This window comes from Pinus tabuliformis, chromosome J (genome assembly GCF_031772625.1).
Source record: "Pinus tabuliformis cultivar Carrire ecotype Pingquan chromosome J, CPIR1, whole genome shotgun sequence".
Taxonomy (NCBI): Eukaryota; Viridiplantae; Streptophyta; class Pinopsida; order Pinales; family Pinaceae; genus Pinus; species Pinus tabuliformis.
In genome coordinates this window covers 996,416,514-996,435,389 of record NC_142295.1, presented here as the reverse complement: position 1 = coordinate 996,435,389, position 18,876 = coordinate 996,416,514, and the positions used below count along the sequence as shown (strand labels likewise).

Sequence of the window (18,876 nt, the reverse complement as noted above, 5' to 3'; positions counted from 1 at the left end):
TGTCCTCGTTACTTAATAATATTTATTTTTAATATATTAATAAATTAATATCATAATTTATATTTTATTTTTCAAATATAGACATTACTTGAAATTATGTCTCTACATTGCTCTCTATTTAAGCCTTTGCCATGGTGAGCATCTTCATCTGGTCTTGATCATCAACCACACTTGTTGGTTCTGCCAAAAATTTCTCTTATGTGATTTCTACCAAAAGACTTTGTTTAATGTCATTTACTATTAAAATTGGTAAATACTATCCATTTAATCACATATATGTAAAAAACAAATTGTAACCAAATGAGAAAATAGTCCAAAAAATAGCCAGTTAGCCAAATTTGGCCCTTAAAATTTTCCCTAGTTTAACTCATGCCTAAAATACCTAAGTTTCATGTGCTACTTAGAGAGCTCCTTGGAAAGAGGAGTGTCGGTCATCTCCATGTAAGACAAAAGATCTTTCATGACTTTCAAAGATAGGTGGAGATGAAGTGGCATTATGTTGGAGCATATGAAGGGAAGGGGGTAATAGACGAGGCTATCATAGGTGGAGAGGAAGTGGCTACCATAGGTTAGATGAAGTGGCATGATATTGAAGTATATAAAGGAAGGGGGAGTAAGAAAGGAGGCTATCATTTGTGTAAAGAAAGATGATGACTATCCTAGTTAGAGTAACTTGTACAACTTGTATCTTCCAAACATGCTTCTAACTTATTAATGTAAATGTCACATATTGTAGGGGACTAGTGGTAAAGTCACTTAAAATGTATATTTACAATAAATATAGTATTCTTAAACTCAACAGTAATATTTTCATACAATCTGGTACTACAACTATTCTTAACTAAAAAATAATCTTTAAATTTTATAATCTATTTGGAAAGTTATTTATAGAAAAGTAATCCATGTTTGAAGGATAACTTTTAAAACTGATTTGCTTTTGAACAATATTTTAGTATCTTTTTTCTTAAGAATATATTCAATTATTATTATCTAAGGTTAGGGCCAAGTCAGACAAGCTAAAATTGGCGCAGCCATTTGACTACTAAGTTTACGAAAGCATACATACTCTACCCCTGTGGTTTCGATCCTAGAAACATATCCTCTTAACCATTAGGCCCACTCTTTTAACTATGTGAATCAGTTAAAAAAACAACACTTTTAATTTTGGTGGAATTTCAAGATTTTGAATCAAACGCATATCAATGGATAATGATTTAGTGATAAGATTCCAAATGACTCTATTTCTTTTCACTTTCTTCTTTAGTTCATGTTTCCCTGCACCTTATTTTTTCTTTTTCGGTTGGACGTTGTGGCTTATTCTGTTCACAAACAGATACACAAAAAAATATTCCACCTCTCAAATTTGACAGCCTAAAGATGGTATGCAATAAAGACTCCATGTGACAGGCCGGATTCTACTTTAAGTAATGGAAAAAAATACTGTAACTTTGGCACTAACGTCATCGTGTTTGCACACAGATGTGGGTGTTTGCAGATGTGTGGTGTCTGGAATGCTATTTCTCTTTTACATAAATTTTGATTCTGCTTCCACTGAATTTGGTAACGTCTACACAATTATATCGCACGATTTCGTTTAAGCTCTTTCCAAAGCAAAGTAACATGTAACTGGTACCTTAGTGAATTGTTTAAGAGTATCATCATCTGTAAAGAATCGATGCATCCTGCACCATGCACATCCACAAACTCTGAGTTTATGCCTTTAAATCTATAGAATTTACAATTCATATAAAAATAATCTGTTAACTTTGTTCCACATTCAGTAAATGGTTTGATTTCATTCTTATTTATCAAAATTTTGAAATATTCCAAAGTAATTTATAAAATATTTAAATCATAAAATAAATTCTACTTATTTTCTATTATCTCCAATTTGAACTCCATTACTTCATAAATCATTATAAATATCAATTTTATGAGCCCAAATTACAATAGCAAAGTATCCCAAATTATGGTGATGCTATATTGAGTTTTCTTCCCTAAGAGAGAAATCCCCTTATGGGCTGTATTTAATTTCATATATGAACATTATAAATAAAAATAAATAAATTTGATTTTTACTAATTTTTATGCAAATTATCGTTCACTTGTTTTTATTTAAAAATATTATGCTTTTTAACCTTAATTAAAAATTAAAAATTTTATTTTAAAAATATATAATATTTTCTAACATTAACTCTTTTTTTTTAAAATATATAATACTTTTAACATTAATTCAAAATTCAAAAACTCTATTTAAAGTCACATTGCCATACTTTAATATTTAATAAACTTTATTTTTTCTTCAATGGATTTTTTAAATTTTAATAAAAAAATAAATTTCAATAATATTAAATATCTTAAAGTCCATTGATGCTCCTAAACCGTCACAAGTTAATTTGACTTTACACTTTTTTTTCGTTAGTCTCAAATCTTTAAATGACATGTAGGGAAGAAACCAAAAGCACATTGTACATGAATCTTCATTGTACATTAGATTAATTTTTTTCCGAGGAAAAAAACGAACTTTTTTATAAGAAATAAAAAAGTTACAAGCATATGAGTTAACATTCCAGAACTTTCAGTGATATTGAGACCTACATCAGTCCCAAAGAGGGAGAGACAGACTCCTCTGTGTATCACCAAAACAGTCAGAAAAGAAAAGCTTTTTCTCGCTTGCTAACAGCGCTGTAGCGTTGCCTATCATGGACAACTTTGTCAAAAATTTTGCCTGTCCATATCAGATAACCGTGGGTCTCCTATACAGAGGAAAACAACCCACGGAAATCACCATGTTTTTCATATGTTTGATCCCAAAAATGTAGTCCAAAACAGGAAATAAAACAGCAATATTTACATGAATTCTGAATCCGGATATAGATAGACTGTCAAAACAGAAACTGAACCAGTTGATATTTAAAAATTTTAAGTGTATGGAGGGAGATCCGACACACGGATCTGAGCATGCATCTGTTCGATTATCCTCCACGAATCCACAGCTTGCTGCAAACCTTCTTTAGAAAGCCTATCTGCATCTTCATTTCTGTCCCTGTAAATATGTTCAATGGAGAAAACATTAAAATGGTGTTTTAAGTTTTGAATCTCTTCCAGGAGCGGCCTCAGCATATAATTTTGACATCTATATTTTCCATTGACCCAGTTTATTACATTCAAAGAATCCCCAAAGATCTGTACTGTGAAGATATTTCTGTTTATGAGCCAGCATAGAAGAAGTTTGAGGGCAGACAGTTCAGCGAAGTTATTTGTTCCGGGACCTAGTCCCACAGAGGCTTTTAGAGAGTGAGAGGAGCTTAAATGGATGATGATCCCAGCACCAGTATTATTGTTTTGAGCTGCCCCGTCGAAATAGGCCCATGGAATCCCTTCCCTGATTCGTTCTTCCTTTCTGGGAGCAGTGTTCCTAGATTCTTCAGGTTCCGGAATACTAGACAGAATGGCAGAGCTTTGGATAGCGATCACTTCCGCTGGAGTGAGTTTTTCTCTGAAGATGCTTCTATTTCTAGCTATCCAGATACCCCAGCAAATAATGGGGGGGAGGTTCCTCAAGTTCCTCTCTGGGTAGTGGTTCCACCAATATTCCCATGCTGAAAGAAAAGAATCCCCTTCCCATCTAACATTTTTCCCTAATAATTTTTGCATCTCCTCCCATACTTTCCTTGCATAAGGACAAGCAATGAACAGATGAGGAATGGATTCTGAGTCTGAAAAGCATAAGGGGCATCTTCCTGGGCCCTGTTTGAATCTGGATTGTAGAATATCCCAGGTAGGAATTTTCTTTCTTAGCACACACCAAGAGAATAATCTTGCTTTCTTTGGGCATTTTAGCTTTAGCAGGGGTTTAACCCACCATTCTGGAAAATCCCACCCTTTCCTCTTCATTAAGAAAGAGTACCCAGCCTTTGGGGAGTAGGCTCCAGATTCAGCATGTGCCCACACCAATTGGTCCGGCCTGTCCTGAATCCTAACATTTGATCTCTTTAGCTCCTGAAGAAAACTCCGCCACTCATTCCTCCACATGGGGTCGATTCCTAAATCTTCTTCTGATTTCCATGCTTGGCCCCAAATGGTTGACTGACCCAAATTTGCAATCTGATTTAGACCAGATATCCCCTTCGAATCCAGATGAGCAATCAGGTCAGGAGATAGAGCGTAGGATTCGTTACATCCCACCCAAGGGTCTCTTCCAATCCTCACATTTTCACCGTTTCCTACCTGCCAAGCCAGACCCTGTTCTATAACCTTAAAGGCCTCTGTAGTGGCTTTCCAAATCACAGAAAAATTTCTGCCTTTTTTGTTTGGATTCCTTATCCAATCTTCTAAAGGCATGGGATCAATATATTTGCATTTTACTACTCTGGTCCATAAGTTCTCAGAATTTATTATACGCCATCCAGATTTTGCTGCCAGGGAAGTGCTGAAATCATAGAGGTTTTTTATGCCCCATCCACCCCAGTCTTTTGGCCTTGCGATTTTGTCCCATGCCACCCAAGGAAGAACTGAATCCTCCTTTGACCCTGACCAAAGGAATCTGCTGCATAGTTGTTTAATCTTGTGGAGGATGCCTTTTGGGATCCATGTCAGGGCTGCCCAGAACACAGGCATGGCCTGAAGAACAGAATTTACAAGAGTCAGCCTGCCTGCCCGAGATAGCCACTTGAAGCTCCAATGGGAGATTTTTTGTTCAATTTTTGCCACCAGCCAGTTCCAGTCCTGCTTTTTATACGAGTGTGGTTTCAACCAAAAACCAAGATATTTGAATGGGCTTTCCATATTACAAGACTCGAAAGGTAGGTAAGATGAAATCAGGAGTTCCTCCTGTCTGTTGAAACCCTCCAATATTAGCTGGGACTTTCTTGAGTTTATTTGTAGCCCTGTAGCTTTCAAGAACAGGTCAAGAATACTTTTAAGTTCTTTGATTTCATTTAAGCTCCCATTTGTAAATAATAAAATATCATCTACAAATAGGAGGTGAGTAATGAACAAATTTACAGCAACTTCCAAACCTTTTATCAAACCTGTTCTTTTGGCATTGGATATCAATCTGCTGAGTCCTTCTGCAGCAAGGAGGAAGAGCAAAGGAGAAAGAGGACATCCTTGCCTCAGCCCCCTTTGACCTCTGAAGAATTGGGAGGCAGCCCCATTTATTAGAACTGCAAAGCTTGCACTTGAAATACACCCCATGATCCAGCTTATGAACTCCACCTTGAAGCCCAGATGAGTCAGTAGCATCCTGAGATAAGTCCAGCTAATTCTGTCATAGGCTTTAGACAGGTCGATTTTTAACACAACCCCTTTCGAGTTTGATTTTCTAATACTGTGTATGGTTTCCTGTGCCACCCCTATAGCTTCGTGAATTTGACGACCGTCTAAAAAACCAAATTGTTCTGATGAGATGCAATTGGAAAGGATCGGTTTCAGTCGAACCGCAATGGTTTTTGCAATAATTTTATAGATGCAATTGCACAGTGAAATTGGCCTGAAATCCTCGAAAGTTTCCGGGGCCTCTTTTTTAGGGATAAGAGCAATGAAAGTAGCATTGAAAGGGGTATATATCTCACCTTTCCTCCTTGATTCCTCCACCACTTCCGTTAGTTCATCCCCAATCAGATCAAAAAAATGGGTAAAGAGTTCAATTGTCCAGCCATCCGGACCCGGACTTTTGTCTTTTGCCATAGATTTAACTATACTTTCTACTTCCTCTTTTGTCACCTCTCTAAAAAGATCTTCAGCCTCCTCCCCCTCCACAAAGCGAGGGAAAGCTTGTGCTGTTCTGATAATTTCAGCTAAAGAAACCCCTCCTGGGTCTGAGAACAAAGATTGAAAATGATTCTTCCCCATATTTGACAAGTCCTCAAAAGACGAGGCTTCTCTGCCCTCAGGGTCCTTTAGCTTCCAAATTGTATTTGCATTTTTCCGGCCTTTTGCATAGTTGTGGAAGAATTTTGTGTTCTCATCCCCTGCTCTCAGCCAGATTGCCCTGCTCTTAAGTCTCCATTCTTCCTCTTTGTCCAATAAAATCTTTGCTCTAGATTTCTCAAGGGCCACAATCTTTTCTTTTGACTCCTGGGTAGCATAAGCATCTGCCTCAGGTTCTTCTAGAGCTCGAAGTTCTGCATCTATTTTGTTCAATTCCTCATTTTGCTTCTTCCTTCTTTCTGAAGCCCATTCCAAAGTTGCTTTCTTTAGTTTTTTTAGATTATCCATAAAGAGAGCCCCTTTATTTCCCGAAAAGTTTCTACCCGGATGTCTCCAAATATTCCTGAAAAGCTGATTAAAAGAATCTTCTTGCAGCCATGAAGCATTGAATTTGAAAGGAGCAGCAGGTTTTGGGGGGGGTTTGGAGAGTTCTAAAAGAATGGGGAAGTGATCCGAATTTCCCCCTTCACCCACCCATTGCCTGAACATTGGAATATTGGAAGCCATCAAATCACTGATTAGGAAGCGATCCAGTCTTTTTGCTATTCTCTCCTCCCCTGTTCTCCTATTCCTCCAAGTAGGTTTGGCTTTTATAATATTTACATCTATCAGCTTATGGGATAGGAGTGCATTAGCAAAGTAATCTGTTAGGGGGTCTTCTCTGGCAGAGGGTCCCCAAGCCTCCGCATTCCCTAAGGAAAAATTTAAATCTCCTCCTAATATCAGGTTTTTCCCTTTTAGCAGTTCTTTAGGCAGGAGAGCGTTCCAGAAGGCAACCCTTGCCTGACAAGGCCCATAAACATTTACTATCAAAAAAGGGAAATCGAAGTCAGGGGAAATAACCTCCATACCCAGCACATTGGGCATACCCCAATGGTTCAAAATTTTCAATCTGCCATCCCTGCAACCGATAGCAAGACCACCCGAGTGACCCTCTGCATCAAGGGCTACGAAAGCCCACCCTGGAAAAAAAGATCTGAGGACTGATTCAATGTCTTCACCCCTGCCTAAAGTTTCTTGGAGAAAGACAAAATCTGGATTATATCGAGAGATTAATTCCTTCAAAGCCAGTTTTTTGGGTTTACTGGTTAAACCCCTGCAATTCCATGACAAGCAGATCATTTTATAACAGCCTCAGGGGGTTTTGCTGCTCTAAGCGCCCCAGGAATCAACATTTGCTTGCCATCAGCCACATCAAGTTTGGCTTTGACTTGAGCTTTGGACAGGTTTGTCTTCCTACCTCTGCCCTTTTTATTAGAACTTCTAGACGATGAAGGACCCAAACCACCCACCGGCTCAACCGAATCGGGGAGGAAATCAGACTTTTTGCTGAGGGATCTAAGGTTATAGGTGCGAGCAGGGGAGGGACCACCTGAGACCGGGTTTTCTAGGGAAACAACTTCACAGTTCAGATCGATGGAGGGGATAGCGGCAGTTAAATTTTCAATGTTTACACAATCATCTATGCATTTAGTAATCAAAGGAGACCCCATAGATGAGTGGACAAAATTAGAATCAGGAAAGCAAACAGAGTTTAATGGGTCTGACTGCATACCGGGCGGTTCACTAGCAGCGGCATCAGCATTTCCCACAGGGATCTTTTCAGCGCCGCTCGATTCTTCGAATGCTTTGACCGGATCCCCTCCAACCTGAGGTAGGGCTTCATCATCCTGAGTTTGTATCCCTTCCATAGGCTTGGCCTCTGAGATTTGCTTCTCCGCCGAATTCGTATCTTTCCTCGTGCTTCCCTCCCACTGTTCATCTGATTTCTGAGTCCTCCTTTTGCGCCTCCCCAAGGGGCAATCCCTTGCCAGGTGCCCATGCTCATGGCATCTGTGACACCTGAAGGGTAAAAGTTCATAATCCAACAACTGTTCAAAGACATAATCCCTGTACTGCAAATTTATCGAATCCACTAGCCCTTCATTTGGGTTTAGACGCACTAAAATCCTGGCCACTGCTCTTTCGTGGGTGTGAAGAAAGGACTTGTCCGCTTCCAAGAACGTACCCAGAAGATTCCCAATAGAAGAAAAAACGGAATCCACCCAAAGGAACGGGGGAAGACCAGGTGCCCTTACCCAGACGGGGAATTCCTCAACCTTCTCCTTGGACGCGTCGAAGAGAGGAGACCACCTTTTGAAAAAGATTGGGCGGTTCCCAAATGCCCAATTTCTTCCTTCGACCCATTCCATGGCTTCCTTGCTTTCGAACCTGATCATAAACCACCCTTTAACCAGTGTGGCCGTTTTGAAGGACTTTGCCGGGGTCTCCTTCCATTGACTCTCCGCCCATTGCTGTAAGAACTTGCCAGAGACAAACCGCCCCCTTGCACGACCCACAAGCGTGCACTCCGCCACTTCCAAAGCGTCCTCGACTTGAACGTCCATTCCCAATAACAAATTTCCTGCTATCCTTTTCTTTTTTAAGGGTTTCGCCTTCTTACGCTTTTCCCCAACCCTTTCCCAATCCGGATCCGCCTCTCTATCCAAACCTGAAGAGTCTGGTACCCTTTGAGCTCCATTCACATTTTCCGCAGAGGGGTTAACATCCTTTCCTGTAGGGATATGGCTCGATACTCCTGCTGGGGTTCCATTCTTACCTGCAGATTGACTTCCCTTTTCTTCCGCCCTTTCAGTGGCAAGGGTTTGGTCATCCTTCCCTTGATTAGAAACCTTGCCGAGTTCGGAGAAGACCCCCTTTTCACCCGGGCCGTCGTGTATCAGGTCTTTTGAAAAAAGGTGCCTGTTTACAGCCAAGTGACCGCTTCTATCCCTAGCTTCTTTATCCGAAATTTGGAAGCCCCCAACAGATCTCCATAAACCTTGACTGGAATTGAAATTTATGATGTCTTCTAGACCACCCGACGGGCTGAAAGCCTTCGAGGGGGATAGAACCTTACCAACGGGGAGGCCTTTCTCTTTCGGTATGCTTTCCTCCGCTCGTGCTCCTGAGTCTCCTATGCGCCCGCCGTTTTTGCCAAACGCACCAGACAAATCCAAGCTCTCCTCCAGCAAACCTTTAGGCGGGTTGTTGCTCCATGGGCCTCCCACTGAAAGGGTGGCGGATGCGAAATTTCCAACCTGCCCGAAGAACTTGTCAATGTTTTGTTCGGTGACCTCCTTACCCCAGACCGAAAGAATGTCTTCTGGGGCTGGGTCTAGATCCACCGCCTCATTATGAATCACCATGGTAACTAAACTGTGGTAAAACTGACACCTCACAGAAGCCCGTTTCCTGAAACAACGCTCCTAAAACCGCCAGGGGATAAGTCACCGTTTTGTATTTGGTTTATGCTGTTCCAAACCCGCCTCGGAACGTTTTTTGCAGAGATGAACCCTCAGAGGAGACTGCCAACACAAAACCGCCAGCGAAAGACCCCCAAACCTAACCGAGAAAAGCCAAAAGGAATTCCGCCCATATGTCTCATGCTAGGGGACCTCGAAAACGCCTAACCTCGGAGGGTCTGCCATCGGTCCAGCCCGTACCTTCGTGACGTGAGATGGGCTGTCTGCGTCACCTAGGCCCTCATCCTAGGGTTTCAGGATCGAACCCTGCGCCAGAACCTCGTACATTAGATTAATGTACATTATATTCATGACATTTTGAAATGTGTATTTTAATTATTTATATGATATAATGTTTTTTTATATTTTTCCAGTTAATATTTTTTAAGTTGGATAAAGAATATTAAAAATCATTAATTGCTTAATTTATAAAATTCCAGTGATTTAAATTTTTTTAAGATGCTAAATTTATTTATGTATCTAAAATTATATTCTAAAAAATAATAAATCACAATTATATTGTCCAATTCTAATAAAAAATAATTTTATTTATTATTAATTAAGTTATTAATATTTTAAATATTATAACATTATACGATAAGTAAAAAACCATTGATGAATTTACATAAATGTTACAATGCAGGGCTAAATGTACATCCCTGAGATTATTGTAATGGAGAAAACCTGAATTTGGAAGGCATTTGCATTTCCAAAAACAAAATTGTGGAAGCTTACCTACTCACAAATTCAGCATTGCCACCCTTTGTTCTAGTATCTTAGTCCACTTGTCCATGTCCGCAAACACTCCACCTGTCCTTATGTGCAAACACCCACTTGTTTTTTATGGGAAAGTTAAAGTAAGTTTGGAAGGACTGATATATTTTAGGGGTTGTATATTGAGAACATAAATTTGAAAACAGATTTCTTGCCAAAAAAAAAAAAATCAGTTAAAAAAAAATAAGAATGTTGGAGTGTTTGAATTGTTTTTTTGATTGTGGAAATGGATTCAGCACCATCAAAAACCTTAGGGCACCCAAAATCCTTAAGTTTGACGGCTATAAACTAGATTTTCAAAAATGTATGCTGGATTTTGTCATAATCTTGCCAGAATTTCCATTATTTTCCAGGTTAATTTGTATTATATTGATGATTTAAATTATAATGTCTTTTGAATTAATTACATCATTAGGATTTGGTCAAAGTTTCAAACCAAATAATTAATTTGACTAATGTGATTCATTAGTTGGTTGGTTCAAACTACCACCAAATCTTAATGATGTGATTATTCCAAAAAAAATTATTATTTACATTATGATTCATAAAAATCTACAATCTCTACAATCTAACATATATGAGTAATTTTATAAAATTTTATATCATCATATTTGTATAAATGAAATACTAAAAAAATATTTAATATTTTAAATATCAATAAATGGTTTATTAACCTTCATCAAAACATATTTATTTAATAAAAATATCACTATGTCCAATAATTTTATTAAATATATTTCTTATACTTTCCATATTCCCGTATACTTATAATATATTAATTTTGTTTTTAATAAACTGATTATCCATGAAAGCTGACACATCCATCAGTCATTGCCAATGTTGATATTTCTAACAATGAGAAGTGAAATAATGAAGGCAGGAAAAAGTTATTTGACAGCCCTGTGGACTGTGTTCCACCTTTTGGCGTGAATGGCTCATCTCCAACTACTCCAACAACGGTAGCTATCGTCTAGGTGACAGTGGTTGAAGGGTTTTGACCTGTTCCATTGAACTCATGTTATCTTGTTGAAAAGTCATGTGGTAGGGTCGATCTCCATGTTCTGTGTAGGATGCTATAATGTCAAATGAATTACAATTGACTTACAACTTTTCATATTATTCTGAAATATTTTGCTAATCGGTAGCTGAGTTAAATTTAGTTAAGTAATACTACAACACTAAAATGGTTAAAAAATTGTTCAATCCACCCCAAAAATGCATTACATGATAAAATCTGATAATCACATACTAAGCAGAATGCATCACATGATAAAATTGGATAATTGAATATTAAAAATTGAATTTTTTAACATAACATAATTAATTTTTTTTATGATGAGTGATGTGCTCATCTTGAATTAAGGAGAGGCAGAATTCTAGTAAATATTTATTTTTTTATTATTATCGAATTTTTTTTTCAAACATTGGCTTATTTCAATTTTTGTATAATGTAATGTGATAACTGTCTCAAAATTTTGTGTGATAATTTCTGAATATAGTTTTAATATTTATGTTATAAGTTTTAGATATTTATTTCATGATTTTCAATTATTGAACTACAAAAAATTAAAATCTTGGAAAATAGTCCATTCTCACTTAAATAATATATTTACCGTCATTTATGGCACACATTAATTTAATCAAATATTTGCATAAAAATAGATAAAAATCACATACAAAAAATAAAATTACAGAAAATTATTTACCCAAAAATATTATTTATATGTCTTTTAATACTTTAACAAGTAGAAGTAAAATTGTAAATAATACATTGTAATAATGATTACCCAAATTTATATAATTCTTTCTAACTTAGTAAATATTTTATTTTATTTATAATAAACTTTGCAAGAATACATCTTCATGGTGTACAGTAACTCCTATCAAAATGTATTCAAAACCATCGAAAAAAATTTAAGCCATAATTTCCAGAGTACCATTGCACCTGATATTCTAACAGGAATCTTTGTATTCCCTGCACTCTAATTTCATATTTCAATATAACCTCCAGAGCTATCAACAGCGAAGGGACTTGTTACGATTTTCAATACGTGTAATGCTTTTGTTACGCAGTATTCCACTTACTTGGTATCACAGTGCGTCTGTCCTTTAACTGTCACAACCCCCATATCCAAAATAAAAATAAAATATGCAAAAGCTAAAGTTTTTACTCGGCGATTTAACCAAGGTAACACCTTAGCTACATACGGGTCTGGTTTACCTTTAATGTGATTGAGTACCTCAGACAGCGCTTTCTGTACTGTTATTAATTTGCAATGCACCCGGAGCTGGACACCTTAGCCACCACCTCGGGGTTGGCTCAAAATCATCTCCGGGACATAACTATGCTGCATTGTCGATTGTATTGAACCTGTAGCGATATGACTCTCCGCGGGATTCCTAATCTGATCAAGGGTGGAAAACTCTGTCCATTCCATTGAACGGCTGGATTTGCTCCATATGACCTATCACTTTCATACCATCGGGGTTGGGTGCTCATTCGACTCATTTGACCTTGGCTCTCGGATGAGGTTCTACTTTTCGCAACCTAGCAAGCTTGGGGTTCCCTGTGTCTCCTTACAGGCGATCCCCTTGCGGAGATTTGGTAGATCCTTTCTTCCAAATAGGTCTGGTTATTTTCATTGTTATTTCATTTCCAATTTTGATTTTAGTCCACATACTCCGGTATCTCTTGAAACTGCTACTAATATCCTATTTGGGTCTCGCTATTGTAGGTTATGTTTGCCATAAATATGCTACGCTGCCGATGGTGATGAGTTGGTTTCTTTTCCAGGCATGGCGCGCGTAGATCCTCTCGGGTAAGTCCATTCTTCTGTGTCTCCTTTTGCTTTGGGACTAAGGCGGAAGGATCACCGGTTTTTATTTCAAGTGACTATCTACACATTTCCTTTGCCAGGTCGGGTTACCAGTCCTCGCCTAAGGAGGGTTTCCATTCGGGCTCTTCTTTTCTGGAGACTATACACTACAATTTACAACCCTGTATAGGGTTTCATCTGCCTGCATTCCATCCGGAGTTTACTACTACATTTTAGTCTTGTTTTCTATATCCTGCAACTTACTAGCCTGGACAGAGGCCTCGTAAAAATGTTATGCCATTCATCGCCTCAACTTGAGGTTGTGTGGTTCGTGACCGTTATTAGTCTCCCTGTGCATGTATTGATAAGTTTGTGACTTTCGAGTTGAGCGTTAGCACACTGCTCCCTTTGCTATGAATGTGTATTCCTGAATTTTAATTATGCAGACTATCATTCGGCTCTTGCTCTTAGCTACAGTCGTTGCTCCTATTTTCTCTTATTCTGCTATTTATGTAACCATGGAGATTTATTCAGAGTAATATATGCACATGCAGTCTATCTGATTTATTTTACGCTGTGTGTGATTCTACGTTGATGGAATAATGGATTTATGCACTAGCCATACCCAATTGCATTTCTGTTGGACACATTCTAGATAATTTCAGAAATAGAAGGGTAACTCCCTGTTGCCCTTACAGTTTTATGTTCCTATTTCATGTGTTAGGGCAAGATTACTCATTTGAATTCTTGCTATAGGTTCATGCTTATGCAAGTCACAGAGGTTCTCTGTGAACTTGCCCCGGTTCCATACTGCTATAATTCTTTGTTTACTTGTTTTTAAGGGAAGGCATCGACCTTCGTATATCTGGCCGGTTATATTGTGTGTATGCGTTGTGAATACAGCTCCGACTTTGCAGTTCTTTGCCCATGCATGATATTAAAATGTTAACCCTAGCCCGAGGCCGACATACCCTAGCGGTTCTTGGCTTGATGCCCTTTTTTGAAATTGATTATAACTGGATTATGCACTTGTACATGGGTTTGAGTTCCAGGAACGAATCTTCCCCTTGTTTTTACATGTTATCAAGACTTATATGAGGACCGGACAGAGAACACTAACTATCGTACTCTCTGATATTTTATGCAATTATGTATATCTTTTTTTTTCAGTGCAATGGCATGTTTCTCGGGTACCATGCAAATTAAAATGTGTCTCTGTATTGACTTTTTTTTTTTTTTTTTTTTTTTATGGTTCCTCGTAAGGGTTCCCTAATAGTCTTGCTCATATTGTCTCCTTGAGTTACATGGTTTTCCTTTATAAATAAAAAGAACGGGATTTCCTTAATAAATAAAGAGAACAGGATTTCCTTTATAAATAAAAAGAACAGAAACAGAAAAACTCGTATACAGTGCTGCCCACCTGGTTATACCCTAGCACGATTTCCCAGTAAGAATTTCTTTCATGCTCCTCCATAATATAACAAGAACAGGAATTAAAATTAACCTTATAACCTACCTATTAATATCAGTGCTAGGGGATTGCCTCGTACCTGATGTTCTTCCGGTTGAAATGTCGTTTCCTGGCAATCTCCTGGAAGATTGCTGTCCGGAATTCCTGAAATCGAATATGGTCTTTTTTTTTAAAACAACCAATCACCCAAAACTAGGTTTGTCTTCTATCAACCGCCCGACCACGAGATTCGTCCTTCAGGACCAGAATCTCCCCCCTTGCTTCTTGCCAGACCTCGGTCTCAACAAGCTGCTTGCACTTTGAGCAAGGCTATCTGGTCATCACCAGACGTAGCCACCTCTGTTTCCTTGGAGTCGTTTTTTTTTTCTTCTCTGCCTATCCTTACAGCGCAGATTTTTGCCTCCTCCCCCTTCTTTTCTCTGGAAGCCTTCCAGTTAGGGGAGGTAGTTTGATTGCAGTTCCAATAACTGTCTTTTTCCAACTTCCTCCTCAGAAGTTACTAGCATTTCAAGAAACATTTCTTACATATTTATATATTAAAAGAACATAATAATAATAACAATACTATTAATAAATCTTTAAACAGTTAACAGTGTCATATTTGGTTCTGTCTTTTACCACAGTGAAAATCAAATATTTACATTTTCCTGGGACATCACATCTCCCCCTCCTGAGATTGGACATCGTCCCGATGTCTGATGTTCATAAACAGCTCTGGGTAAGCCTTTTTCATGAGCTCTTCATCTTCCCAAGTGGCCTCATCAGGCCCAAAGTGTTGCCACTGCACTTTAACTTGGGTAATAGCTCGCTTCCGCAGCTGTACTTCTCTCCGGTCGAGGATGCTCAACGACTCAACCAAGACTTCTCCTTCCGGTTCAACCTGCAGCAAAAAATATTCCAAATCAGTCTCTTTAAAAGTAAACTTTTAGACAGGTCTATTGAAAATAATCCCCACCTGTATATCTTGCCATCTGATCACATGTTTAGGATCATAAACATATTTTTTTAACACAGAGACATGGAAGACATTGTGGACTCGGATGTGACTTGGCAGGGCGAGCTGGTAAGCCACCAGCCCAATTCTTGCCAAGACTTGGAATGGTCCACAATATCGGGGTGCCAACTTGGCACACCTGCTCCATTGCAGTGTACTCTTTCTGGCTTGGATCCTTACATAAACATGGTCACCGACTTGGTATTCTTTGAACCTCCTCTTCCGGTCAGCAAAGCTCTTTTGCCTATCCTGAGCAGCTTTTAAATTAGAGCGCACTCTTTTCACCATATCCTCCATTTCCTTAAGCATTTCTGGCCCTAACCTTAGTTTGTCTTCAGGTCCACCCCAGCTTGAGGGTGTGCGGCATTTCCGCCCGTATAGGACCTCAAAGGGACTCATTTGTGTCAAGGTATGATACCCATTGTTGTATGAAAATTCAACCAAGTGCAAATACTCCTCCCACTGCGTTGGTTGCTGCATTACATAGGCCCTTAACATGTCTTCCACCACCTGGTTTACTCGCTCTGTTTGTCCATCGGTCTGGGGGTGGTACACTGTACTGAAGTTCAGTTGTGTTCCCAATTCTTCAAATAATGTCTTCCAAAAAGCCGACGTGAATTTCATGTCACGATCAGAGATTATTGTTTTTAGGAGTCCATGCAATTTAAACACATTCTGCATGAAGATATGGGCAGTCTGTACAGCCCTGTAGGTGGATTGCACAGGTATAAATTGTGCTGCTTTAATCAACTTTTCCACCACCACCATAATAGAATTTTTATTCCTCTTTGTCCTAGGCAGCCCTGTTATGAAATCCATAGAAATGATTTCCCATTTCCATTTCGGAATGGGTAAGGGTTGTAACACTACTAGATGTTGATGCTCTGCTTTAATTTGCTGACACTCCAAACACCGTGCTAAATACTCGACTACATTCTTCTTCATACCTGGACAATAGTACTCTTTTCGAAGCGCAGTGACCATTTTCTGATACCCTCGGTGTCCAGCATAGTGACTGATGTGAAATTCATCCAAAACTAGATTTTTAAGACTATTTTGATTAGGTACATATAACCTCTTTTTATAATACAACATTCCAGCATTATCTACTTCATAACCTTGCTGATTCTTCTCACTGGTAGACTGTTGAACTTGCTGTTTTATTTGCTGGAATTCAGCATCTTGTTTTGCTGCTTTTTTTATCATTTCCTCGAAGGGACTTTTCCATTCGCTAAAGGAAATTTCATACAAACATTGTACCTTCCGACTTAAGGCGTCAGCCACCCGATTTTCTTTTCCCTTTAGATGTTTGATTTCAAAGTCAAAACCACTTAGGAAATCTACCCACCGTGCTTGCCTAGCGTTCAAAGTGGGCTGGCTAAAATAATTGGTCAAACTCTGGTGGTCAGTCAGCAACAAAAATTTCCTGCCCATAAGATAATGTCACCACATCTTCAAAGCGTGTATGACGGCAGCCAACTCTAAGTCATAAGCAGAATACTTCTGCTCATGCTCTTTTAGTTTCCTTGACTCATAAGCAATTACTTTCCCCTCTTGCATTAACACACCTCCCACGCCTTCCTTGCTTGCGTCAGTGCACACCACATAGTCCTTATTAGGGTCAGCTATGCTCAAAATGGGTGCGGTGGTGAGCAGATGCTTAAGCTGCTCGAAACTTCTTTGACATTCCGGGGTCCATTTGAATACTCTTCCTTTTTTTTGTAGGGAGGTGATAGGATGCGCTACTCTTGAGAATCCTTCTACAAAGCGTTTGTAATAACCGGCTAACCCCATAAAGGACCTGATGTCTGCTACATCTTTCGGTACGGGCCATTCCATTATGGTCCTTATCTTTTCAGGGTCCACCGCGATCCCCTCCTTTGTAATTATATGGCCTAGATACTATATTTCCTCCTTGAAGAAGTCGCGCTTACTGAACTTAGCATATAACTGGTGTTCCCAGAGGGTCTGTAGCACCAATCTAAGGTGCTACTTGTGTTCTTCCATGGTGCGGGAGTATATCAGTATATCATCGATAAATATCAGCACAAATCTGTCCAAATATTGATGAAATATGTTGTTCATCAAGCACATGAAAGTTGCAGGGGCATTAGTTAACCCAAAGGGTAGCACCACAAATTCGTAATGCCCATACCTTGTTCTAAAAGCTGTTTTAGCTATGTCTTCCTCCTTAATCCTGATCTGGTGGTAACCCGAGCGCAAATCGATCTTGGAGAACACTGTTGCACCCTTCACTTGGTCGAAAAGTTCATCAATCCGGGGTAGAGGATACTTGTTTTTGACTGTCAGCTTGTTCAGTTGGCGATAATCTATACACATGCGAAAGGTTCCGTCTTTTTTCTTGACAAATAACACTGGGGCTCCCCATGGAGACACACTGGGGCGAATATAGTTTTTGTCTAACAATTCCTGTAGCTGCATTTTTAACTCAGTCAGCTCAGGTACACTCATTCTATAGGGTGCTCGAGATACCGGTGCTGCTCCCGGTATCAGTTCGATGGTAAAGTCTATATCCCTCTTAGGCGACAGTCTAGGAATCTCTTCTGGAAACACATCTGCAAACTCTTGTATTACATGTATATTATCCAACGTGGCTGTTTTATCCTTCGAATCAACATAGCCCACTTGAATGACATAAATCTGACACCCCTTCCTGATGCATTTTGCTAACTGGGATGCAGTTATTGGCCGAACCTACACTGGCCATTTAATTCCTTGCATCTCTTGCCTAGCCCCAAGTTCATCCCTATATTAAATAGTCTTGGTTTTGCAGTTAACCAATGACCAGTTCTTTTCTAACAAGTCCATACCGATCAGAACATCATATGAACCAAGGGGGAGCACGTTTAATTCTGCCATTACTGGCTTCCGTGCTATTGTTAAAGGGTAGTTATTGACTTTTGCCACCACTTGCCTCTTGGCCCCTGTAGCCAGCTGTATTAGCCACGGATTCTCGAATTTAATAGGTTGCAGTTTACAATGTTCTACTACCTTTGGACTAATATAACTTAATGTGGCTCCAGGGTCAATTAAAACAATTACAGTAAGGTCTGAAATTTTACCTTCAAATTCCACCATGGTCGGCTGGTATTCCACCTGACGATCGTCCAGGGCTGCGTTAATCCTTGGTATACTACGTCCTACATTACCGACTGTCGATGCTTCATGGATTTGAGATAACTCTTTGGTTCCCTTTCATTGCGGACAATTTTTGACGTAGTGAGGCCCTCCACAACCCCAACACTGTACTGGGGGTCTTGTTGTCCCTTCACTGTCCAATCTTGCAGGCTGCTCGCTGACTCTAGACTCACTGGTTGGCTTGGATTTGAATGAGCTTCTCTGCATAGTTCTGCTGCTCTGCCCTTTGCCCATTCCCTTGCTTCCACCACTACGATTTCCTTTACTATTTCCAGCTGGCTTATTTCCTCTTTTCTCATTCCATCTTTTGCCCAGAGCTTCTCCTTTCTGTTTATTTTGCTGGTAACAAATCCTGGCTTTGCAGATAGCTTCGTCCATCGTCTTTGGATTGTCAAACTCAATCCTTTCCCGCATATACAGGGGTAAACTACTAACAAATCTTTG

General features: G+C 39.2%; 1 protein-coding gene across 1 annotated transcript; it reads right to left on the bottom strand.

The window, feature by feature from the left end:
- Positions 1 to 2,648: 2,648 nt before the first annotated feature.
- LOC149230190 (uncharacterized) lies at positions 2,649 to 7,056 on the bottom strand. Its single transcript, XM_089381223.1, has 3 exons — positions 5,008 to 7,056; positions 2,952 to 4,623; positions 2,649 to 2,728 (listed from the first exon to the last, which is right to left on the bottom strand). Exons 1-3 carry the CDS (start codon positions 7,054 to 7,056, stop codon positions 2,649 to 2,651), a joined length of 3,801 nt encoding a protein of 1,266 aa, XP_089237349.1.
- Between the last annotated feature and the right edge of the window lie 11,820 nt (positions 7,057 to 18,876).

Excerpts from the sequence above, each read along its gene's own strand:
- LOC149230190 (XM_089381223.1), bottom strand. The coding sequence starts at position 7,056 with ATGATCTGCTTGTCATGGAATTGCAGGGGTTTAACCAGTAAACCCAAA. Across the intron at positions 4,624-5,007 it reads TAAAAGGTTTGGAAGTTGCT|GCCATGCCTGTGTTCTGGGC; the intron begins GTAAATTTGTTC and ends TCTGTTCTTCAG. Across the intron at positions 2,729-2,951 it reads ACAGATGCATGCTCAGATCC|GCAAAATTTTTGACAAAGTT; the intron begins GTGTGTCGGATC and ends TGATATGGACAG.